This window comes from Phasianus colchicus, chromosome 10, assembly GCF_987193195.1.
Source record: "Phasianus colchicus chromosome 10, bPhaCol1.hap1.1, whole genome shotgun sequence".
NCBI lineage: Eukaryota > Metazoa > Chordata > Aves > Galliformes > Phasianidae > Phasianus > Phasianus colchicus.
This window is the reverse complement of record NC_143445.1, coordinates 10,165,819-10,191,327: the sequence shown is the minus strand read 5'-3', so window position 1 is coordinate 10,191,327 and position 25,509 is coordinate 10,165,819. Positions and strand designations below refer to the sequence as shown.

General features: G+C 36.4%; 1 protein-coding gene across 2 annotated transcripts in view; it reads right to left on the bottom strand.

Moving 5' to 3' along the window:
• Positions 1–25,509, bottom strand: part of COL4A3 (collagen type IV alpha 3 chain) — a 58,348-nt gene that overhangs the window by 16,018 nt on the left and 16,821 nt on the right. Inside the window, exons 6-37 of one of the 2 annotated variants that reach the window (XM_031596352.2) lie at positions 25,351–25,413; positions 24,628–24,681; positions 23,755–23,781; positions 23,056–23,133; positions 22,105–22,167; positions 21,585–21,620; positions 21,423–21,464; positions 20,017–20,094; positions 19,229–19,291; positions 18,925–18,981; positions 18,675–18,719; positions 17,720–17,773; positions 17,323–17,364; positions 16,091–16,175; positions 15,414–15,449; positions 14,928–15,092; positions 13,782–13,874; positions 13,225–13,320; positions 12,809–12,879; positions 11,564–11,752; positions 10,498–10,666; positions 9,308–9,400; positions 8,120–8,224; positions 7,085–7,182; positions 5,693–5,843; positions 5,435–5,548; positions 4,591–4,758; positions 3,389–3,478; positions 2,962–3,096; positions 2,191–2,289; positions 1,105–1,194; positions 369–508 (exon numbers count right to left, since the gene is read on the bottom strand). In XM_031596352.2, coding sequence (XP_031452212.2) covers positions 369–508; positions 1,105–1,194; positions 2,191–2,289; positions 2,962–3,096; positions 3,389–3,478; positions 4,591–4,758; positions 5,435–5,548; positions 5,693–5,843; positions 7,085–7,182; positions 8,120–8,224; positions 9,308–9,400; positions 10,498–10,666; positions 11,564–11,752; positions 12,809–12,879; positions 13,225–13,320; positions 13,782–13,874; positions 14,928–15,092; positions 15,414–15,449; positions 16,091–16,175; positions 17,323–17,364; positions 17,720–17,773; positions 18,675–18,719; positions 18,925–18,981; positions 19,229–19,291; positions 20,017–20,094; positions 21,423–21,464; positions 21,585–21,620; positions 22,105–22,167; positions 23,056–23,133; positions 23,755–23,781; positions 24,628–24,681; positions 25,351–25,413 — 2,889 coding nt within the window. The remainder of the gene's footprint in view (positions 1–368; positions 509–1,104; positions 1,195–2,190; positions 2,290–2,961; positions 3,097–3,388; positions 3,479–4,590; positions 4,759–5,434; positions 5,549–5,692; positions 5,844–7,084; positions 7,183–8,119; positions 8,225–9,307; positions 9,401–10,497; positions 10,667–11,563; positions 11,753–12,808; positions 12,880–13,224; positions 13,321–13,781; positions 13,875–14,927; positions 15,093–15,413; positions 15,450–16,090; positions 16,176–17,322; positions 17,365–17,719; positions 17,774–18,674; positions 18,720–18,924; positions 18,982–19,228; positions 19,292–20,016; positions 20,095–21,422; positions 21,465–21,584; positions 21,621–22,104; positions 22,168–23,055; positions 23,134–23,754; positions 23,782–24,627; positions 24,682–25,350; positions 25,414–25,509) is intronic. The other variant, XM_090147280.1, reaches the window with a different exon arrangement.

The window sequence follows — 25,509 nt, the reverse complement described above, 5'->3', positions numbered from 1 at the left end:
CATCATCAACCACATCTTTTGGGTAATCTCACATGTAAAGATTCACAATTGTTCAACAAACAAAACATGTGAAGCAAAATTGCATCCACTTGGTGTAACTCATATCTAACAATACATATTGCTAAAAAAAATGGTATCAACAGGCTTTCAAAAACCAAGATAGTTTTAGAGTACACAATTTTTTCATTTTCTAAGACTATTTCTCTGCAATTCTTGTTTTTCAACAGGATTTTCGTATGTATCATCATAAGCATATAATCTACTTCTCTCCTGAAAATTTTACAACTCTTGCTTACACATTTTTCTGTTCCTGTTGTCAAGGGCTCTGCTTTTTGTTTAATATGACAATGTTTCTACTGCTTCTATACCTTTGGACCAGGTTCTCCTGGGAGTCCAGGAGATGGGTGCCCAGGGTCTCCTTTTTCACCTGGAAAGCCACCATAGCCTGTTGGACCAGGGTCACCTGAAGTTCCTGGAAAGCCTGGAGATCCCTTCTGCCCTTTTTGACCTGGAAATATACAGATAATAACAGCATTCTTAAAAGGATCATAATCACATATCACATTTCATGCTTTGGTAACTACTGCTTGTATATTCAGATATTCATTCTTTATCAGAAATAAAGTATTTTGTACAATTACTGATCTTAATCACTACCAAACATGCTAAAAAAAAAGTTTGTTACATTTAACAGTATATGAATTAAATAATTTGTGTTTAATTCATTATTTCTAATTCCAATAGTTGAAACTTGTAAGTCTTATGACCACTAGCCAGACATTTGGTTACAAAACCAGATTAGGCCACTATACATTACCATGAGCTGAATAATTAATGCCCTGAAATTATTATTTAAGAAGTTATTATAAAGCTATAGACAGAGATAGTCAGTTACAATACATTAACATCCCACTCTAAAATTCAAGAAAGAGAACTCCTTTCTGTAATTCAGGCAAATGCTGGGGTATTTGAAGTCTACAAATACTGCAGAGAATAAACCTCAACTTGAGTAAGTATTGTCTGCGCTTACAGTAACTGCTCAGATCTGCGCGAATACTTCTGTACAGTTCTACCAATTTTCAACATGACTTAAGAGAAAATAACCTGGAATTCCCATGTTCCCTTTGTTTCCTGGTGCACCAGGAAATCCTTGTCCTCCAGGAATCCCTGGAAGACCCATAAATCCTTTGACACCTGCAAGATGAAAAAATAAGTGTTATCTTCACAGGCCCTACTTAGATGCTAACTGTCTAGTAGAACTGAGATTAATACAGAATCTTTTACTGCACACATTGCATGGTATCTTACCATTTTATAAATCAACAAACAGTAGATTTTAATTCTTCCTACTACTCTGGAAGCACATAAAATTACCAATATTGTTATCAAAGAAAAAAACTCAAATATCTTAAATATCGACACTGACATATTAAGGTTTGTGACTCATCACAGCATTTTGGAATGGCAACTGACCCTTTGAACATTTTATCAAGATCAGTAATCTCTGTTCACGTGTTGGACTTTCCTTCCATGGTTCACATGAGTTCAGACTGATTTCTGGGTGTGTCACAATCACTTTGGATTAATTTAGCTAAATTAACATTCAGTCTAACAATTGCAAAGTAGAGGTTCATCTAGAATGCCCAAATGTCTAAATTCCAGGGTATTAGTAATCTCTGAATATTTAGGCATGCCGGGTCTGATTTTCTCCCATAAAAAGTCAGAGAGTACTAAAGTATTTGCAGCTTTTCATGTGATGGCTACACTGCAACAACTACAAAGGACATATCAGTGATGATACTGGTTAATCTCATCATGACAGGAGCTGTTTTAATTACAAGACTAAAATTATTTCTCATTTCGTAATTGTCAAAATTTCTATGCATCTAATTACAGTATTGCTATTTCTAGAAATAAATTATCTTAAAGAACCAAAAATACACAGAAGTAAAATTTTCTATTAGCATTATTTTAGGAAAAAAACCCACCATATTCATTTCTCACTCAAGGTCAACGTGTATCATTATGTATGAGGGCCTGGTGATGTCAGAGCAAACTGTGAAAGATAGGTTTATAATTTACACTGAATTTTTTTTAAGACTTATTTTCACTGAAGACCCAGCAACTTTCAAAATAATATTATCTTACCCTTCATGTGACATGGTAATTTTCAACATACGTACTCCATACCTGGTACACCAGGTACTCCTTCAGATCCAGTAAGACCTGGGGCACCTTGGACACCTGCATCTCCTTTTTCTCCTTTTAGGCCCATTCTTCCTTGGACTCCTAAAATGGTTTCATTTAAAAAAAAAATTGCAGAACAGCATTTTAGAATGTGAGTTTTCTAACTCTTATAAAATAATGAAACTGCAATGGAGTAAAATATGTTATTGACAAACACAAGCAAGAGACAAGCTCACAGTCCATGCCTTCTCTATTTCCCAGACGGAGACAAAAGGAAGTTTCTGAAATCTACCACATGAAAAGGTCTACAGCCAGACAGCACTAGTTGAGCATGCACAACTCATATGTCGAGTCTCTACTAATATTACATAGAAAATAAATCCTCTGACAGTCAAATATATCTAAGCAGAGTCAACTCCTTTACGATATGGTATTCAGCTGGTAAGCATACTTGTTTCTGCTCAAAGGCTACTATGTGTGTAAAGACACACAGGATTTATTTATATAAACCTCTTACAATCACTTTGTATTACTGATTTAACATTACAATGTGAGGATTATTAAGGATGGACTTGTTAAAATGAAGATAAATATTCAATGTAATATCCAGCTATCTCACAAGAAAAGGCAGTTAGAGTGTTCGGCGATAATTATTAGAAAGCTGTGTGAATACTTTGAGTAGTAAAGGTACTGTCTTCCATATGTCAGAATCCACTGAAACTGCAACACAGACAACCCTAACTAGTTTTGAATGATGAAAAAGTGAATGTGTACCTTTTGAGCCTTGTTCTCCTTTATTTCCAATCACAACCAAGGTTTCAGATGGTCCAGGAAAACCTTTGTCACCTGGTTCACCTTGTGCTCCAGGAAACCCTTTTCTTCCTTTTAGCCCTGGGGAGCCAAAAGAACCTGAAAGAAAATATATTTTCTAAAGATAATATATTGAACATGAATGAGACAGAAAAAGCAGAAACAAAAACAAAAACAGAGCAAGAAGTTCTGTAGCAAATCATTAACCATTTTTACAAATACCAGTGAAGTAGGAAAGGTGACAATTCAGTACTGCTAAAAAGAAAACACTATTGTTCTGTTGGTAGACTGCAAGGATCCAGAAGTCAAAGATTTACCAAGACATGAAGAAATTCTGGTTAAGCTCCTGTATTCTTAAGGAATAATGAAGGCACGTAATTTTGTCACTTGCCTCTGATACCAGGGTTGCCTGGACTTCCAATCCTGCCAGGGGGTCCAGGAATTCCTAATGGGCCCATTATACCTGGCTCTCCTCTCGGGCCTGTGGAAATGAAACAATAGATATGTATTTATTAATACTGATCAGGAACATAGAACATTACTTTAGAAAGTTATGCATGTGTCTGCAATTTAAATGGTTGATTGATTCTTTTAATCTTTTCTCCATTTCTAGAACATAACTGTAGAAGCAAGTTCACCAGCTTTTAACAACTGAAACAGCACTTACATACACATCAACCTGGGTAGTTTGAGGGGTTACTATCAGCTGCAATAACTTTTACCAATTAATGAAATAATTGAGAGTGACTGTAATATACCTGATATCTGTATTGGGCTGTGACATCTGGTCACAGGATGCGTGGTAAAGACATTCCTTTCTGGTTCAGGAGCTGGGAGCCAGCCAGGACATGACAGCTTATCTCAAATAGTATTAGAAGTCTAGGTTTGCCCTGTATGTTCATCATTATTTTTACAGTTGTATATATGAAAATGTATGTACCATCTCCTTGCAACAGTATAACAAAGGATTTAAGAGTACCGAAAAATCTTTGTTAAAAAAGCTGCATTATATACGTGATTTCTTTTATTCTACGTACCAAGTACAAACATATTTCTGAAAAAAATAACCCAACTAAACAACTCACCCTATAAGGATTACCTACTTAAGTCAGCTCTGTGACAGTTTGAGTCATAACTCTGAGAGACTCAAAACCTGAGCTTTTTCTTCTTTTTTTCCCCAGAAAAAAGAAGAAAGGTAGCATTAATAAGCTATCCATTTGAAAAGGGATGCTGAGTAAGAGCTATTACATTATTTACACTTTCATTACGCTGGGAAGACTCTGAATGTTAAGTAGCTAGTGTTCTGTTTCAGACATTGCCATACAGAAAACAATGTGAAGTAACCTATTCTCTAAAGAGCGCTGTAGAAAATTTGGTACCAGTTCATAACAGCTTCTAGATATCCTAATCGTTAAGAAAATGATAATTGATTTGCCTTCCACATAAGATCATACAGGCCTGTATATGAAAACTGCTAATGTAAACTATTTCTGTATTTTCAACTTAGAGTTAATTACATGTCACCATGACTGAAATCTTTTTGCAGAGACTGACTAGCTTTCTGTCAAAAACACGTATTTGCAGAGACCTTACCTGGCACACCGAAGACTCCTGGCCTTCCAGACTGTCCCTTGAGACCAGGTAATCCTGTGTTTCCCAGGAGACCTATTAATCCAGGTTCCCCAGGCTTTCCATCAATTCCTGGGATACCCAAACCAGGAGGACCTAGTTTGCCTTTTGAACCTAATGAACCTCTTCTTCCTAAGAAAAAATGCATGATGGTGTAAGGTATGTCTTACTGGAAAATTAACCTTCATGCCATCGAAAGTACAGAGCTCTTCTTGAACTCTGACAACTATACAGAAGATATACATGTGAAAACACACAGGACATATTAGACAAACATAAAATACCAATTCTACATTCATCCTCCAAAAACAGTGGGGAGTGATTTCCCACCATGACAAAAAACAATTTTTGAGTTCACATACAGGAGAATAACTGAGCTGAGTGTCTGAGTGTGTCTCTCTTGGAATGGAAATCATACACAGTAGATGCAGATGCTCTGAGTCCCTGAACTGGTTTTCCCTACAGTTGAGACTCTTCCTCTGTTTTGCTTCTTTATCAACAACATTGCACGAAGTTCAATCCCATATGAGACAGAAGAGTGAAACAGACTTTTACCTGTGAAATTTGCATCAGTTCATGATCACTTTTTGGACTATATAATGCAATCTGACTCTTAATCTATCTTAGTCAGTTGTGTGCTTCCTCTAATCTGCAGATAGTAATTCTTTTTAAATGAGATCTCATTTTCTTGCAGATTATCTCATAATCAATATCCATAAACAACTTCAGGTCTCTCCGGACATTGGCAGGCAGAAATAAAACCCAGAACCACTCAGCCAAAAAGTTTGTTTGATTTGAAGCACCTTACCTGGTGGGCCAGTAGCTCCCTGGGCACCTGGCAAACCTGGCAGGCCAATAAGACATTCAGCAGGCTTCCCTGGAAAACCTGGATCCCCAGGAACACCAGATGAGCCTGGATCTCCTAAAAGAAAGGAGACTGTTATCACAACAATTTAGATAGTAGCTTGAAGCTTTCAGTGAACACTGAAACATGTGACTTGGCTTCCCTTTCCTTAAAATATGGATGTAACTTGTAGTATTCCTCATGCTCATTTGACCACAGTACCTCTTAGGCCACTATTGCCATCACGTCCAGCATGCCCTGGTAAGCCTGGAAGTCCTGGAAATCCAGTATCACCTTTTGGGCCAGGAATGCCACGACCTCCTGGTGAACCTAGTTTGCCTGGCTCTCCAGGAATAATCATGCCTGGGTCACCCTGCAACACAGAAATATGGACAATCACTGTGTACTGCATTTTGCAAATCTGCCAAAATATTTTCTGATCAGCTAGATTTTTTTTTTTTATTAATCGTTATTTTTTCTTGGGGATCTTTCACTTTACCATATATACTGTCTCCAATCAGTAGAATACTGGATATTTCTTATTGACCAGCTGCAGATTCCATACCAATATATTAATTTGTCTAAATAGCTTTTGAACTCTTACCTCTTACCTCTAAGAAATTGCTACTAAGCATAAAAAGGCAATTTCCTCTGTTTGGCTGTTACTGTGTTATGATGCTTGCTTTATCTGAAAAATGTTGGACCTACATCTGAATATAATTTTTTTCCTTTATTTTACATGTCAGTCATTTTTTCATTAGGATATTTATTTAAGTAATCAAAATCAGCACCTAAAACATTCACAATATTCATGGTTTTCTTCTTTTTCCCTTGTAATTCTTCTGAACATTGTTTTCCATGAATACTGCTTTTTTATGACAAACGTGTCAACACTCTTCCCTGAAAGGAAAAGTTGAACTGTTTGTTCTTACTGGCTGACCAAAGTGCTGGCTGTTAGGGTTATGAGCAAACCAGTATGTTCCTAAAGCTCATTAGTAGAACTGATTACATATTTGGATCAGAAAGATCACTTTAAATAAGTTGTTCTGTGGTATGAAGCACAGCATAAATAATAATTAAACAAACAAACAGAAATAATTTAAACCCTCATTCTTTGTCATATTAAAAAAACAAACAAACAACAACAAAAAAAAAACCATAAAAGACTGTTATATGAACACACACAAAAGAAGAAATGCCATCTTTTCAAAACAGTGAAGTGTTATTATTTTGTTCACATCTGGATCCTGATTACAGATTAGTCAAGTGTCCTACAATTACATATGCCATCATATATTTCTGAATAGCCATCTTTTCAGAAGCTGTGGCATTTATTTATTATTTATTTTGCTGAAAGCAATGCAATAACCTTACTGTGCTCTGAAAACAGAAGTACCGAAACATCCCAAACATCTGGAGATCTGAAATCCTGCAGCTTTCGTTAAAATTTTACTTTACATCTCTCTTAGAAGAGATTTCATTTGATCGATTGTGCATCACAGGTGACTAAATACAGGAGTTCTTATTTTCCTTACACTTCCTAATTTATTTGTGCAGTGTCACATTTAACGAATGGGACCTATGGAAAAGGCTGTGCTGTATTTCTACTCGAACCTTTTCTCCTGGTTGTCCTAGATTTCCAGCTCGGCCTGGCTCTCCAATCTTTCCTTCACAACCTGGTGCCCCTCTGCTTCCAGGAAGTCCTTTATCTCCTGCAAATGAAATGAAATGTCAGTACAAATGCTGTGTTTATCAACTTATTTTACAAATGGATATTTGTATGTATGCCGTTAAGCATTTCTTTCACTAAGTTACACCCCAACATGCATCTGCCACACAGTTTTATTCACTAAGTATTCACTCGGTACTCATTGTAACACTGCTCAGTTACTCGTTTCAAGCATTAAGTAAGTTCCTGGTGTGAACCCATTGGGGCGCCAGTTCCCACTATTCTCTTCAACAAGCTACATTGTAGTAATTTTAATATCAGAGCTTTCTACTTTTTGTTTGTATGTTTCCTGACGGGACTACGAGAGCAGTTCATAATATTTCTAGTATCCAAAGGCATATAATAAAGAGGGGCGCGACTGCGCACAAGGAGGGGCCAAATTCATGGTATTCAAAATGCTTTCTATTTCTTCCAGAACAGACCAGATACAACACTGTACTGAATCAACACTGATTAAAATTAAAGTACTGCTACTTTTTCAGCTCTATAACACACATGCAGGTAAACAGAAGCCATCTGAAGTGACTGTGGCACTCAGAACTATTTACTAGGCCAATAATCCAGGAATCATCAATTCTTTAGAATCATCTTTTAAAATATCTTCCTACTGACAGCTTTAATACATCTCTGAAATACTTCAAATTTGCAATCTGAAGGCAGTGTTGCAACTACTGCAACTTGAAGGCAGTAAATTACAAGAGTGCTAAAAATCACCTAACGTTCATTCATTTTTTAAAAAAATCTATTTCAATTCAGATTTAACTTTTTTCACCATTTACCTTTTTTCTGTTTGTATCTTTGTGTGTGTGTGTGTGTGTGTGTGTGTGTGTGTGTGTGTGTGTGTGTGTGTGTGTTTGTTTGTTTTTTAGTGTTTTTTGTTGTTTTTGTTGTTGGTTTTAAGATCAAAAAATGTGTTTTACCTTTTGGGCCCGGATTTCCAGGAAAACCAAGCCCTGGAAAGCCTGTGTCACCCGTTGGCCCTGGATGCCCCTCATCACCTGGCTGACCACTTGTTCCAACCCTACCTGTTCAAAGAAAATACATAAACTGTGATGCATCTTACCACAGAACTTTATCATGTAATAACTTGGTGTTTTCTAGCTTATCATTATTAATTAGAACATCTCTGTAGATCATATTTTGTTAGATCTTTGACATTATTTATCCTCCACATCACTTTCAATAATAATTGTGATCTTTGTGTTCACAACATCAAAGCAGACGTGAGTCTGTGAGTTAAGTCTTTATGCAATACTCCCAATTTCAACTTTTTTGAACAACTACGTACAGATACAAATCTTCCACTTGCTGAGGTGTTCAAGCAACACATCGTAGGGCTTAGGCTCAAAGCAGAACTAAGTGCATGAACAGAAGCTACCATAAAACTGATAATAGATTTTTCTGTGCTATTCAGGGCAGATTTAAGGACTACTGTTCTATAACATCAAATCAAAGAGGCCTTACAGTTAGCTTCAGTCTCACTGCAATATTTAGACCAGCTGTCAGAAAAGCACCCCTCTAAACCCAAGCCCCAAGCCCACACATAAAGGAAACTCACTCACAGTATATTAGAACAATGGTTAATAAAGAAAAAAAGACCCTGGAAACTTAGTAATATAATTATTTGAGCAAGCTACCACTACTGTATGAGATTTTTTTTTTTATTTTTTATTTTACTGTCACTACTGAGGGCTTAAGAATGCTTTAAACTAATTTTAATTCTTCTCTTTTGAGGACTGCAGGAGTTGCAGTGTATTTTAGATTAGACTTTCCAAAATTACATCAGAGGTGCCTTTTAGGATATATGAGGTGCAGCATACACACCTGAAGTTTCTGTTTCTTGGAAAACAGAATATAGCACTGCTTAGACCCTCCACTGTACTGCACAATGTGTTCATGGCCCCACGTGCCTTTTCTGTTCATTTTTATGTCCACTTCCCCTAATTTTGTCAAAAGACAAGGATATAGCTTATTCCTTAGTCTCTGTACCACATAAATCCATACAGTTCTCTCAAAATAACCCAACAGTTTTATCCAGCTAGAGATGGTAGAGAAATTCCAATCAGATCATTTCTGATTTTGACATTATGTAGAGTAAACATACTCACCAGGCACTCCTGGGGGCCCGGGTAAGCCATCTGGTCCTTGAGGCCCTGGCAATGCAGGCAATGGAGCTATCCTACTGGTTTCTCCTTTCAGACCTTCAGGAAATACATTATCAAAGTCTCATAGTTTGGAAACGTTAGGCATTTAAAATAATAGCAAGGAATCTACTCTGTTAAAAACACAGTCTTCTTCTGCAGTTCCCATACTTCTGAAGCTCCAACAGATTTTGAATAACCTTGAAATCGTGACTTAATACAGGGGAATAATTTTATTGACACTACGCCCACCTCATGACTTCCTCTCAGTCCTCCTGCAGTCTGGTGGAAAACCAGAAAAAAGAGCACAAAATGATTTCAAGTAGGAAATAAAAGTTAATATCAACACCAACGACTGCCCTCAGATCAGGTGAAAAGAAACAAACCAAAAAACCTCACATCCAGCAATGTCTCCAATAGAGATTTATGTAGATTTCTTGATATGTGGAACAATATGACAAACCCAGAAAGAGTGACAAAGGCTCAGACAGATGTACTCTGATAATTGCATCTCTTTGGAAAACAAATTCCCATCTTAAATGAGTCAACAGTTGAGGCATACAGCATCCAGTGTATCACTGCAGTTACAAGCACTAAGCTTCAGAATCACAAGGATCTAAAATTCAAAAATTCTGTTTAAGAAGTGACTTAATCCTATCTTGAGTACATCTCCCCTGTCCAACTTCAAGTTCTTCCAGATTATACTTGCCTTTAAATAAACACACTGATGATTCTGGCACTGATTCAATCCTTCCTATTTTCCTTGACGACTTAGCTCACACCAATAACTATATAACTAAGGGATCTTTTTTATGATTAAGACAGTCTGGAACAGCACTGGAACCTGCTGAAAAACGTGCAGTCTTATTCCTTGGAAGTTTTCAAGGCTTGACTGGATAACCCTTTGAGGAACTTGTTCTAATCCTTCTCTGAGCAGGATTTTGGACCAATTGACCTGATAGGGTCCCTTCCAACCTCAGCTGTCTTATGACCCTAAGAGTTTTGCTATTGTTATCTGTGGGACTGAAGCTGGAACAACACAAATCTCATCCTAAGAAAAACTTCCTGTGTTTCATAATTTATATCTTTGTCTTCAGTCTCTCACTGCAATTGAAATCTTTAACATGGGTAAAGAATAATAAAATATTGTTACAAACCAGCTTCTCCAGGCAATCCACGTGGACCAGGCAATCCTTTAGAGCCTTTGACACCTCTTATTCCTTGTGGTCCATATCCTGGCAGTCCAGGAAGCCCCATCTCTCCAGGAAAACCAGGGTTACCAGGCAATCCAGGCTGTCCTCTATCTCCTTTTGAACCAGCCAATCCCTATTAATGGTTACACATGTCTGTATTCCACAAATTACTTGCTTTTCATGCTAACTTTCAAAACAGAATGGCTGGTTCTCTGTGACTGTGATATCACATTATTTCAGCAGCAGAGCAACTCTGTTAAATGAAGAGGACTTTTATGACTGAATTAATTGTGATCAAGAAACTATGAATTTTAGTATTAGTGTTACAAGCATAGGGCATTCATTTATCCTTTTTATTAAAAGTGAAATAGTACAAACCAGCTCAATTTTCAATCACTGTGGCACTACACTGAACTATTACTTTTTATTTTTCAAAGCAATATTCGGGGAAAAACAAAATTTCAACATCGATTCTCCTTGAATACAATGAGGTGAAGTTTAGAGTGATATCTGAATTGCTTTTACAGTTTCTCAGTCAACACAGCACAATAATAATTGCTAGTTTCTTTCTTCTGAACAAAGAGCTCTGTCCCAGCAATTCTAGTCTTAAAGTAATTCTCATAGCTTTTGTGGTTTTTCTCAGCCCTGACTGGAGATTAACTCCTAAAGACCAAACAAGAATCATTTGGACTTTTTATTTCAAGCATTGTGAGTAGACAAAAAAAACCTTTTTTTTTTTTCCCTCTTTGTTTCATTTATCACAGAAATCTAAGATAGTGCTGAGGTTTTTCAGCAGCATACATCCACACCAGCCTCATTTATCTCTGGTATTACACAAGAATATTTACTGTCATTCTTTTGTTTTCACTTGGGATTGGTTGCTACAGATAAGCATAGCACCTCTAAGTCAAGGAGAAGCTATTCAGCTGAAATATCACAATAGGTAAAACAGATCATTACATAAGATAAAGTAATTGACTAAGCTTCTCATGAATTCTGTATTCACTACAGATAGATAGTGCATACTCACCTCTTCACCTTTGGAACCTTTGTGACCTTTAGAGCCGGGTCTTCCCAGAAATCCACTTGATCCTTTTCTTCCTTTGTCTCCCCTGGGTCCTGGATCTCCTTGCTCCCCTTTTGGTCCCTCTGGATACACATACCCTGGCTCACCTTTTGAGCCCTTACGTCCTTGATCTCCTTTAGAACCTGGAGGTCCCTGGGAAAAGAGCAACCAGAAAATTTCAGTGCTAGACATGTCAAGTGTTTTTTTGTTTTGTTTGTTTGTTTGCTTGTTTGTTTTTTAGTGGTATTTTAATTGAATATCTGAGAATGATTCTCCTTATTCTCATCTCTATTAACTGAAAGTGCACACTTCAATCAGTGGCACAAATAAGAGTACAAGAAAATATCTTAAAATCTGAGATTTCTTCTCCTCGTGGGACTCTCTCCCTAGGAACACTATAACTGCCATACTTGGCTATCTGCAGCTAATTTCAGTGCTCTTTTCTTGACCCCTCAGGGTACAATGACAAGTTGAAAGCACACTGAGATCTACTGACCTTTGTCTCATGAAATCTAGGGAGCCGGAAAAAAAAAACTTTAGCAGGCTCTTTCAATTATACATCTGTATGCCACCACCATATATATTTGTGCATGACAGTTTTGTATTGGATAATGTCTACTGTATTACTACAGGCACAAGTTAGAACAACCAACTGCTGTGTCTGTGGCAAGTGCCTGCCAACCCTCTTCAGCAAGGTTCCCAAGAAAGAATGTCCTTTGTACCAGTAAATGGGGCATTATGAGTTTCTCAGTACAGCTGGGGCTTTGGCAAATCTGGACTTGCCAAGATATGCTGGACACAGGAGAAGTGAGAGATCTGAAAAAAGTCACAGCAGGCAAAATATACAGTTGACATATACAGACAAAATTGTACATGCCTAACAGCCACTGCCATGACTATAGCATTAAGTAGATGAACAGAATCTTGGCCTCCTCTTCACCAGACTAGACACCTTAGTGTCCTCAGCTTCTCCTCACAGGACATGTCTTCTAGCCCTTTAACCAGCTTTGTTGCCTTCCTCTGGTCAGTTTCAAGCATCTTAATATCCTTTTGCTATTAGAGAGCCCAGAATTGCGCACAACATTCAAGGCAAGGCCACAACAGAAAACTGTTGAAATCACGTAGTGTAACAGCATGTAACACCAGCTGCAACATTTATATGAAATTATTATGGGATCTGAAAAATAATCTGAAAAATGCAAGTCTTACTTGAGCTCCTGGAAACCCTGGTGCACCCGGAGAACCTGGAGCTCCTTTGGGACCTGGTGTTCCTTCTCTACCTGCAAAAGAAACAGCATATTTTGCAAAGGAAAAAGAAAACAAGGAGATGGATTTTGACAAGCTCTGATAATCACACTCAGCACTGAATGTTACTGCCATTCACACTGAGTGCATAACCACAGGCTTCAAACAGCACCTAAGCTCAGTGCTCAAGCATAAATGCTTTTAGGGCACAGGCTCACATCAGCAAATGGAGCTGCACTATGCACACTTATCACAACTTCAGGGCTATTTCAGGGACCCAGAATATTACATGCTGCAGACATGCTCATACCAGTCCTGATTCTCATGTTAAAAGTACTAGCATTTTCTATTATCCCATGAGGAACACTGAGATCATTTACCAGGGATGCCATCCTGGCCACGTAGCCCAGGAGAACCAGGAAGACCAGGTGTTCCCGGAATATAGCTGCAATCAGTACACACGCAAGCTTCATCACCTAGAAGGAATAAAATAAGTTAGTTGTTCAACAGCAAGTAACTCCTAAGCTCAACCGATCTATTATATAATTTGTTGCAGAGGGTGGCCAATATATCCTGGTCAAAGAGCAGTTGCAGGAAATGTGACCTTAACTTCAGTGGAAGGTCACTTTCAATCACTACAAGATTACCTGTTGTCAGACAATGAATCAGAACTGACAACATTTAAATGACAACATAGAAACATCTACTTTAAATCTCTTGATTTTTTTCAATTCTAGTTACAGTAAGCTGTTTGGTTACACTCTAGCCAATTTTTTTTCAAAAGAAGAAAGTAACACAGGTTTCAAGTTAATATGGCTTCATAGGACCACTTTAATGACTGGGAAGAGGTATACAAATTCAGCAGCTCCTGTGGTGATAACTGCAGAAGGAACCTTCTCTCAAAAATCAATTGCAGCCAGCAAACACAATCACTGACCTTTCATGCCCATGTCTCCTGGAGGTCCTGGAGGTCCTGCACACCCTGGCTGTCCAGGGAGTCCTGGTAGGCCTGTTCTAAAAGTTACTCTACCTGTTAATGAAACAAGCATGACACCAATACATCAGACAATTATCCATTTGCTAAAGCAGAAAAAAGGTCTAGGTATTTCTCTCTTAAATAAATACTGACACCAGCTCATCCCTGGACAAGTGTTTTAACTTCAAATACATGAGGATAAGTATGGTAAAGCTAAAGTAAATCTCATCAGACTGCTGCTGGATCCATCTGTCCAGCCAGGGAGGTGCCTTTAAAAAGCACAATCCCTTCTGGGGGGAATATTTACATTTTATTTGAATCAACAGAAACATAGCTCTTACTTTTCCAGAACTGGAAAGAAAACTTTTATTTTACTTGTAGATAATTAATGCTGTTCAAGTATATTTGTCATAATTATTCTGCTGTATTTACTATCACTTTGGAAAAAAACAGAAGATACACTGAGCAGTACATTTGCAGGATAAGAGAGAAAAGAGAAGCATTACATCAGAAAAGAACTTGTGTAAGCCACATATATAAAGGAAACGTTGTTGGTTCTTAAAGATGTTCTCCTGGTTAATACACGTACTAAAGTGTTGTAAACTGCATCTACTCAATTGCTTCATCTATTGCTTTGCTACTATTTTGTTTTCATGTTGCCAGAACTTCAAATCAGCTCCAACACCCTGTAAGACCCATGTAGGTATCTATGTGATCTCTCTAACTTTTAGAACAGCCCTTTGCAAAGATGGTTTTACAGAAATTCTGCAGTTTTTGGAAAAGTTCATCTTAAAAACAAGTTTTCTCTCATTAGTCCTTCCTGTGATTATATAGTAGATTTTTAGTCACAGTTATACAAAAAACAGTAAGAAATTTTTATTCTAGGAAGTCACAATTCCTTCTCCCCAGAATTTCATTAGCAATGAAGCACAGATCTTTGCTTTGCATGCTTTTTAATGAATAGTCTAAGAAATTTCAGAAGAAAAATTATGTTGTATAACTCAATATACACTCCATTCTTAAGTATTTATATAATCTAATTAATTAGATATTGCGATGACTCTAGGTTTGTTGTTGTACACTGTAAATACAATAACAAAATGTCACCTGGTTCTCCCGGAGGACCTGGCAACCCAACAGAACCAATTCTGCCAGTAATCCCAGGCAGTCCTGGAGGGCCTATAATACACAAGCCCACCTGTCCTTTTTCTCCTTTCGCTCCTTTTGGCCCAGGAAATCCTGGGGGACCTCTCAGACCAGGTCTTGACACACCTAATAAAAGAGGAATAAATATAAAAATAAACAAGAAATGGAACTTCAAAGCAAAGTAAAGTTTGCAGGTTGAACAAGACAAAAACACTCTCAGAGTCCATATCATGAATCTTTTTTTATGCTGTGATTTATTAAATAATTACAATGACAGGGTAAATCTATTTTTAAATGTTCTTTAATTTCTCTTTAAATATTTGTCCCATCAAAACTTTCGCGTGACGTATTTTTGCCACCTAGAGTTATGTTCAAAGTCTTCCAAAATTAAGATATTCACAAAGCTGACTGGGATATAATAGCAAGATACTGAATTATTACATATACCTGGTCTACCAGCATCTCCAGGAGGACCCTGTGGCCCTGCAAAATAATGTGTTTAGAACTTTAATTAAAAAGCTGTATGATCTACAAGGCACTACTCAGTAACATTGACTACAATCTTTGGACTTCTGCATTCTATTCTCATTTTATCTTTTAAGAGTTTGGTTTTGCCTGTGTAGCAATTATACCATTCATGCAACTGCTGTACACTGCCAATTCTCACTAAAATCTGGTTCAAATAATTCAATACATTTTAATTTTACAGCATGGCCAAAATAAATGAAAGAAAAAAAATTATTATTTTAGGGTGATAGGCAATTAAAAATGGGAAATACTATCTGTGAAAGCCAAAAAAGAGTAGCAGAACCTTCACCAGAAGACTTACAGCCCTGATGGTTTGTCTATGGCATACATAAACAATGCTCTGATGAATTATCCACTGAGGTCATTATACAGAATATAAGTGAGTTTAGGTGCTGAACTCAATTATCTGTACAATGAAGTATGCCAATTTCAATATTTTTAAAAGGAATTTCAGCTCTGCAATTTCATAGGAGTCATTTGGAAATACTCTTGGAAAGGCAGAAGCAAATAGCTGGATACTCAAAAATCTAGCCTGCAGCAAGCCCTTTGAGTAAACAACCCTTTCCAAAAGATTCTAGTCTGAATGGGCTACTAACCAGGCATGCCACGTTGCCCTTTAGGTCCTGGAGGTCCTGGAGGTCCTTCATCTCCTTTTTCACCAACCACATCATAATACTCTGTCTTAATAAAGAGATTGTAAGAAAAGTAAAAATAATAAAAGTGAAGAGAAAAGCACAGTGCGTCATACTGACCATTTAGTTACTGACCATAGTTAGAACAATGTTATGATTTCATTCATCATATTGACGTTCTGACACCATGAGACCTTTCTAATCACATGCTAATTACTCATAAGCAGACAGAAATTGAAGTACAATTTTTAACACACAGCTAAAGCCAAAAGACTTGTAGAAATAGAGGGAGCTGGGAATTCCAACCAAGTTCCTTAACCCTCAGAGAACTCCTCTGTCTGTGAATGCAACTATACAGGTAAGGTACCAGTTGAAGATGCAATCATGAATATTACAGTAGCATGAAAATATTCTTGACACAAATCTTCAGGAGTCAGTGTATTCTACTGCCTAAAAGCAGCACTATCAACATCTAGGCTACTCTCCTAAGTAATCATACATGAAAGTAGACAAAATCATCCAGTTAAGTCACAAATGCATATAGAAGTTATTCATTTAAAATTAGTATTTGTAATATTCTTAGTATATTCTTAGTTCTTTATTTCAGAATTTCTTTAAGTGAACAGCAGAATCAGGTCTGCTTTTTTGTAACTATAATTTTTTGGCTCTTTTCTGAATTATTTTGCATGGACATTACTACCCAAAAATAAGATTGCAGTAAGAGTTTTGCCTTGATACAAAAATATTACATTGAAATGTAGATGGACTACTAATACACCGATTTTAGAACAAACAACAAAAAAACTGCTTAAAACTAAAATTCACAGGTTTTTTTTAATTAACTTTTTGAGAAGCAGTAGGCATTTTTACAGCTCCGCCATCATCACAAATTATTCAGCTTATTTAAAAGTTATTTCTTTTTGAACAGAAAAGTTACCATTACATGCACACGGGGCCTTTAAGAAGGCCAACGGAGTGGAAATGACTGAAGTCTAATGAGATGCTGTTTTGCATCCAGTTCTACATGAAGGAAGATGCCATCTCTGTGAAACACCCAACAATATCAGTACCTTCTAGAATGACATATTCCAGTAAGAGCATCATGAGGCATCTGAAATTGCCATACGAAATCAATTGGGCTTATTCTTATTCTAGTGGTTTAGACAAATATTATGATGAAGGTAGTTTACACTTACTTGACCACAAGCTCCAGGTGGACCAGTGTTTCCTTTTACACCCTTCATTAAAGGACAGAAATTGGTTAAGTTTATTTATTAAAAACAATACTTGACATTTGGTATTCTCTGCCACTCAGTACTTTGTTTATAACATTAAAGGACTTCTATTCCCGAACTGTTTCTGTTCCCAACACCACTGTTCAGTTACATACTCCAAAAACTACAGAAACACAGCAGCAGGCAAGGATGGGCACTAGTTCATGCACATCATCTATTAAAGTTGATTCATTCTGTATTCTACATATTATTGTCATCTACATCACAAGTAAAGTAAATCATAATGAAGACAACATACTAACATTCAAACATACCTTATCCTCATCCTCAAAAACAAAACAAACGCATTAGCCAATACCTTAGCTCCTTGTCTGCCAGCCAGTCCTGGTTTGCCCTGTTCACCATGTTGTCCCTGCAAGTGATAAACAATTTTATGAGAAATAATCTCTTAGCACTGTCATCAGTAAGATATGAATTTGATTTTTTTTCTTTTTTCATGGTAATGGCAATGTGAATGAGACTTGCTCAGGGGGAGAAATCTAAGTGAAAGACTTGGGTTAGGGTAAAGTTCCTTGCCTGCAAGCAATACTACAGGTCTGACATGCAAACCCCCATTATAATGGCATATTCTACCAATCCTAAGGTAAAGCCCCTCCAAACAGCACAAGTGTATGAGGTTCTAATTTGTCCTTCCTCCACAAACTGATGTTTCTGAAAGAGGATAAACCGAACACAGTGTGATATTCCCACTTACAGCAACTTCATCTTTCAGATCTTCTCCAATATCTGTGATAATGCTGATCTCTACCACTAAGAGGTGTGAGCAAGACCAGGAGGGAAAATAACACAGACTGCAGCTAAGGCTTTCTGCAAGCGTAGATATGTAAGGAAAAAGGATTTTGCCAGAGCAGATGCAGTTGAATGCACTTCTTGTTTGTAATGCAGAAATAGGAAGAGAACAACAATGACCTGTCTTCATGATGACAGAAGGTATTATTCGTGTTAGCTGAGTGATAAGACATTGAAGTCTTGCAATCTGTCATTCCAAGTTTTTTTGTCAGACTGGAATGTTTAGACTGAGTGCTATGGTTGTTTTGACACAATGAGGATAATATTTTAGTAGGAGAATGACTCTCTCCTGCACACATCTATAGATACGTGGTATGTTCTACGGCCAGTTTAGTGACAGGAAATGTTTAACAATGCATGCAAATCAGCATTCTCAAACATATTTTGCAAAGGCTGTGACAAGAAGATGTGTGCTAAACAGATGACTGTTACTTAAAAAACATTTTGAAGGTTTCCTTCATTACCGGTAATCCAGGTACACCCGGAGCACCTTCTTTACCAGGTTTACCCTACAAAGAAAAAAAAAAAAAAGAATAAAAAATTAAGAAAATTTTAAAATATCTCTAGTCTGGTTTACTGGATGAAAGAGTTTTTGCATCTTAGAAAATCTGATTTGAAAACTGGAAAGCAGAAGAGTAACAGCTTTTCCCTGAAAAGAAATAGAACAAAACTGCTTTTCAAGGAAGATTAACATATCTTGCCTTTTTCACATACCTGTGCTCCAGGTTCTCCTCGGTCACCCTTTTCACTCTGAGAATCACCAGTTGGCCCCTACAACAAAAACACCCTCAAAATACATGTTTTTAAGTCACATTTTCTAAATTAAATACATATTTATCTTTTTTTTTTTTTTTTTAAATCTTTAAATAGTGTAAAGATGAAGTGCAAGTAAAATAACATTAATAGATATTCATTAAAGGTCAGAATAAGTAGCATAATACTGGACTCTAAAGAACCGCCTTTACTAGGTGATGCTGTCTGAATGTCTAAATTTATGGGATTTACTGTAGTCTCTTACTGTAAATCCCATTGGCCCTGGAAGTCCTCTTGATCCTTTTTCTCCTTTCTCTCCTTTCAAGTCCTATTATAGAGAAAAAGTATAAATTAATTCCAAATTTAATATGATCACTGAGGTGTTTCTGGGCTTACCAAAACATTCTAGCGTAACAAATAGGAAAGCCTCACATCACTGACAAGACCACTTAAGCATAGATAGCTCTACTTAAATAACTAAATGAAAAACCAACTTACTAACAGCACCCCTACCTATAGGTAGGGACACAAAGAAGCTTAAGAAAGGCTTCTACAGGTATACCATCTGGAAAAGAAAGGTCCAAGAGGACATACCCTCCCTAGTGAGCAACACAGACAGGCTGGTAACAGCAGATGATGATAAAACTGAGGGATTCAATTACTTTTTTGTGTCAGTCTTCACTAGAGAGTGCTCTACACACAGCCCTCAAGCAGATGGTTCAGATGGTGGGAACCTGGGGAGCACTGCCTCTCACTCTGTAAGTGCAGATTAGGTTTGCGATCGCCTGAGGAGCCTGAACATCTTTATGACTATGGATCTTGATGAGGTGTATCTCAGAATCCTGAGGGAACCAGCTGATGTAGTCACCAGCCTACTCTCAAGGATATTTGAAAAACTGAACAGACACATTGTAAGTAAAGCTTAGTACCTAACCATACCTACAAAGCGAGAATGGGTGAAAAGAAATGTTACCAGGACAGTGAAGATAAGGATGCCTTTGCACAAAGTACAAAACAGTAAAATGGTTTATCTGAACACAGTCTGTTTTATACCGTCATGTTATCTGGTCCACTTAATGTAACAATAACAGTTCCTGGTGGTCCAGGGGGTCCAGTTAATCCAGTGTCTCCCTTAAAAAAGAAAAAAAAAAGGGAAAAATGAAGCAATTACAAATTTTTTGTTTGTCTGTTTGTTTCAAATTACTACTGCTATACATTTGACACTGTGATTTTTTTTCTGTCTTTACAATTACTTGTTAACACCATCAACATTTCTGTTTGCTTGCTTTTTATCTCCCAATGAAAAGGCATACAGAAAACAAAACTACTATTACAGTCACTCCTAGGTGAGAAATTTAAGAATGTGCATGCATACTGTCTTCTTCCAAAGAATCTAGAATTAGCATGAAGAGTATTTTTAATACCATTTTATCTCTAAATTTATTTAAAGTATCTCCTTACAATTATCATCATTTTCTCCCAATTTAATCAAGACAGTCAATAAAAATATATGAAGTGTCTTTGGTGACATCCTCAAAATTGTAGTCCCATACTACAAGAAGATATTATATTACTGACAGGTAAAATCAGTTTTTGTGCTCTTGATCTAAACACTAATATCACAGTATACTTTGCACAGAGGATCTTTTAAAACAGGGAAATTCCTCTCTTTCCCACAGAGCTCAACAAAACATTATCCATGATTTTAAGCAATTTTAAGCCAAGGAAAAGCCTTTGCAAGTACTTGCACTGTAACAGCAAGGAATGCTTCCTTAATAATCAATCGTATTTCTAAACATTATGCCAGGAAACTTCTAGCATGCTCCTAGTAGTAATTACAAAATTAAAATCAATCCCACTGTCAGTGATGTTTCAGACCACAGCTGAACCCGTGTGGATCCATTAGCCTAACTCTAAGATGACCCACGTTCTTAAAATGATGCTGTAAGGGCTTTCAGACTGACTACACTGGTCCTCCAACTGCAGGCTGAGGTCATATTCTTTGTCATTTCTATGAGTGTAATTTTTATGGCAAAGTAAGACCAAGATGAATCATCCACTTTTTTCCTCAAAATCTAGGAGGTTTTCTAGCATCACAAGGGCTGAAACAAAAAAGATGTTGGCCATAAGAGATTGTGAGTCTACAGATGCTCTAAATTTACCAGTGTTTACATGCTTGGATAAGCAGTTAGGAATATAAATGATATATAAATGTGATGTGTTAGTAAATATTAACTGCTATCTCCTCTTGGGTTTCTACTCTTCTACCATAAGTTTGTTTCTTCAACTTTTATGAAAAAAGAGTTTGTCCTTATATAATGCCATGTTTCCATCTTCCAGTAAAAGACTTCCACACATACACTGAGAATTTTTATTCACAGTACCTACTTTTCCAAACATTTCACCATAGTATAATAGAAACAAAACTTAAAAACATTTTAAGCATTGCATGCAAATACCTTTCTTCCTTTGGTTCCTATTACTTTCATTCCCATAAGACCCTATAAAAACAAACAGTTTGGAGCTTTTTACAAAATTTATTTTATTAACACCCATAGAATATGCAAATAGATGCTACACATATTAGAAAGTTTTCATTTTCATTACCAATCTGAGACTACCTTAGGTCCAGGAGGTCCTGGTCTCCCTGGTACTCCCTACAAAAAAAAAGAGGAAAAAACAACCCACTATGTAAAAAAAAATATGATATTCACACCAATATAGGAGCCCTGAAGTGCCCAGCTTTCACCTGAGTTATATTACTTTTTTTCATTTCTTTTCTCACCATTACCACTGGCATTTGTTGTGAGGTGAAGATACAGTAGAGATTACACGGTCTGACTGCACACACATACCTCTGTTATAGTTATTTACATTAGAGTTTGATGTTAATTTATGGGTAGTTGTTTTAAAATAAAAATTTATGCTTACTTAGACAAAGTCATGTCTAATGCATGATAATTTCCATGTTCTCAAACATAAACAGAAAAAAAAAAAAAAAAATCAGATGTATGCAGAAAGGTATGGATTTCACAAATTCAAGTCTCTAACTCTCAAACAAATCTGAGCGTCAGGTAAGTCCATAGATTACTTTAAAAATCAAAGGTTAAAGTAACATGTGATATTTAAGATCATACTCACGGAAGTTCCTGGAAGGCCCCGTGGTCCAGTTTCCCCAGGATATCCTTGAACACCCTGAGCACCCTGCACATTAAAACAAACAAAAAACAACAAACCAAACATAACAGGAATAAATGTCCTGGCAAGATGGTGAGAAAATCATAATGCTAAGTTCATCCAACTGAATAACAGAGGAGCAACACTGTCTCTTGATTTCCTTTTTATGTCTCAAGAGAATGTAGAAGTGTAACTGTGTTTTGAAACATAGAATACATATCTGTTCTAAAACTGAACTACTCTAGGGTATAAGTCCTGTTTAATGCAACAGGACATTCTAATTATCCATGTAGCCCTACTGTTAGACAAAGTAAGCCTGCAAGCTTTGAAATATTCTGTGCAATAAATCCTATATTTTAAAGATTCATTTTTGAAGAAATGGGAAATTTAAAATACTGCTTTTCAGTTTAACTCAATGTTCTTCATTTATACTAACAGTCAAAATAAATGTCTACTCTGCTTTCTTCTATTAATCTTGATGTTTTTTAGAAAAAATATGGATCACATTGTTTTTTGTTAACAACTCTGGAGAAGTTGAACCAATTTTACTTCATGGGGAACTTTTCACCATTTCTAAAGTAATTTTTCTTGTGTGCAACCTGACTTTCTCATTTCTATTTAACTAATAGATAATGAAGACTGCTGGTTCTGATGACAAAATAATTACTACTATTCTGCTGTACTCTGTTGAAAAGTCAGAAAAAAAGCTTCTGATAAACTATATTTGTCAGATTATATGAAGTTAAAAATTCTTAAATATGGTCATTTTCTGGTTTAGAAATGAGTAATTGTAAAAAATACTACAGATCTATAAATAGTACATAAAAATAATCTATTATATGGACACACGTATATACATACAACTATAGGTATATATGTGCTTAGATCTCACAGTAAGAGTTAACTATTCATTACCTGAAGCCCAGGCATTCCTGGCAATCCAGGATCACCTTTTGCACCATATCCTTGGTCATATCCATCTGCAGGGCACCCCTGGACAATCCAACAGAAATCAGACAGAAAAATATGCTTGCAGAATTTTTTCATGGATCTTAGGGTTCAAATCTTCTAACAGAGTATGTGGGGAAATAAGCAATATCAGAACTGCAAGACGATGAGAACTATCTGTAGTGGACATTTATATCTTAAAAAATGATTTAATTAAACAGAATATAACTTTTTCAGGCATCCAAGTTCTCTGTATTAGGAGTAGTCATCATTTTAGATCTACTTTGTTTTCTTATCCACAGTCCTGAACATTTTTTTTTTTTTTTCAATTTTTCTGTACTTTTTTTCATCTTTAACTACTCCCTAGTGCAGCTGTAGGTTTCTATATGAATTCCATAAGCTATTTGAGGAGGGACTTAATTCTTTGCATACTTGAAAGACAAATTCTGAACAAGCAACAACTGTAGTTAAAGGAATTGAAAAAAAATATATATAATTTTGTTTCTCAGAATGAGTACAGACCATGCACAAATATTTGTTGTATTCTGGAAAATAAACCTGTTTTCTGTGAATGATGACATCAAATATTCATTTTCAGTAGCAAATGCGAATATTAAGTCTTGATTTCCAACAGGTATTTCAGATAATATGGTGTAAATGACTGACCTTATCTCCTTTGATGCCAGCAATACCCTACAGAGATGAACAATCACATTACTAAAACAGAAAAGCAAGCAACAACGGTGAAAGGACACGTTATAAATATTCATTAAACTCAGTGCTCTTAAAGTGGTTTATTTTCACAAACACAGTCTATAGCCAGGTACACATTTGCTGCACCTGATTTCAACCTAGGAAAAAAATTACATACTATCAAAAAGTAGTCCAGACACACTGTTGCAATTCTACACATGCAAACAGAACAGTCTTGAGGTCAGATCTTAAAAAAATTTCATATAAAGCAACAGGAGAGTTGGCACAATAAAGATCATGTTTAGAAATTATCTGATTTGAAGCCACTAGAACTTGACAGGTAGCATTCCTTTCTTATTTGTTGTCTGTAAGCTTTTATAAAAAACAAATTTCTACATAGAAAAAAAAAAAGGGTAAAAACAATGCAGCCACAATAAAAGTCTTGGCTTTAATTCCTAGTTCTGTTATTGGCTTAAGTAAGCTGTATCCTCAGTGGTATTTAGGCATGAAATGAAAATGGAATCTATTTAAACACATCCTGTACACCTTTAGAGATGTAAATGTTAAATTTTCATGAGTATGCCTTAAGTCATTCTAGAGCTAATATCAGATAATGAATTCACACATTCACTGCCTAAAAAGTTGAGGCCTAACATGTAGCAGATTAAGCATCACTTTTAAACTTTATTTCTTTACAGCACTTTATTCATTGTTAATAAATTGGGAATACCTATATATTTCAAATGTTGTCAATACCAGCTAATACAAGGCTTTACACAAAACTCCTTCACTGAGTGTCTGTATGCAGTAAAAATGTATACAATCATGAACTTCACAGACACCTACTGGAACGCCTGGAGCACCTCTTCTACCTGGAGGACCTGGGAAACCTCGATCACCCTGAAATTAAGAGCAATCGTTAATGCATCATATTATTATTATTATGGCAAAAGATACAAAGAGTTTTTTTTATGTTACCACACTATAATTATGATTTGGATTACTATCACATTAAAAGAAGTGGCATAGCCTGACCTTATAGGCCAGATATCAGGATTTATTAGCTATGTCAGACCAGTTTTCTGTTTTTCTATAAAAGGTATGATTTTCCATAAAAGGCATTCTTCTGACTCCCTCTTTCAGATTGAATTCTTTCTTAATATTAAATTTTTTCTATTAGTTGCCCTTGGGATTTATGAATTGCCAGCTGCAAGCTAGATACAGGTAAATCAAAATGAACGAATTTCCTCTTCCATTACCCATGCTAAAAGAAGGACTGGTTGAGCAAAGCTGATTACATCTTCTGGACTTTAAGCAAAATGATTTTTTTCTGTCAAAATAACAAACATAATTCTTAACAGCACAGAACTAACTTTTATTTAATTATTCTTATGCATAAAGACAGTGCTTTTCCTTCCATTATTAACAGTCATGATTCAATTTTTTTTCTAGTCTATAAAATCACAAACCAAAACAAACCAAAATCGTTGTATACTGGGGGAAAAAATAAGAATGCTTTGGCCATTCCCAAACATAGCCAATCACAATCACAACCAGCTTGGTTTGTACCTTTGTGCCGTTGCAACCTGGAACACCTGAGCGCCCAGGGTGGCCAGCAATTCCTGGTTCACCCTAAAAAACATGTGCAAAATTGACACAAACTTTGTTTTTGCACATTCATATTACCCTACAGCAACACTGAAACAGTTTGGAACAGTGTTTCACAAG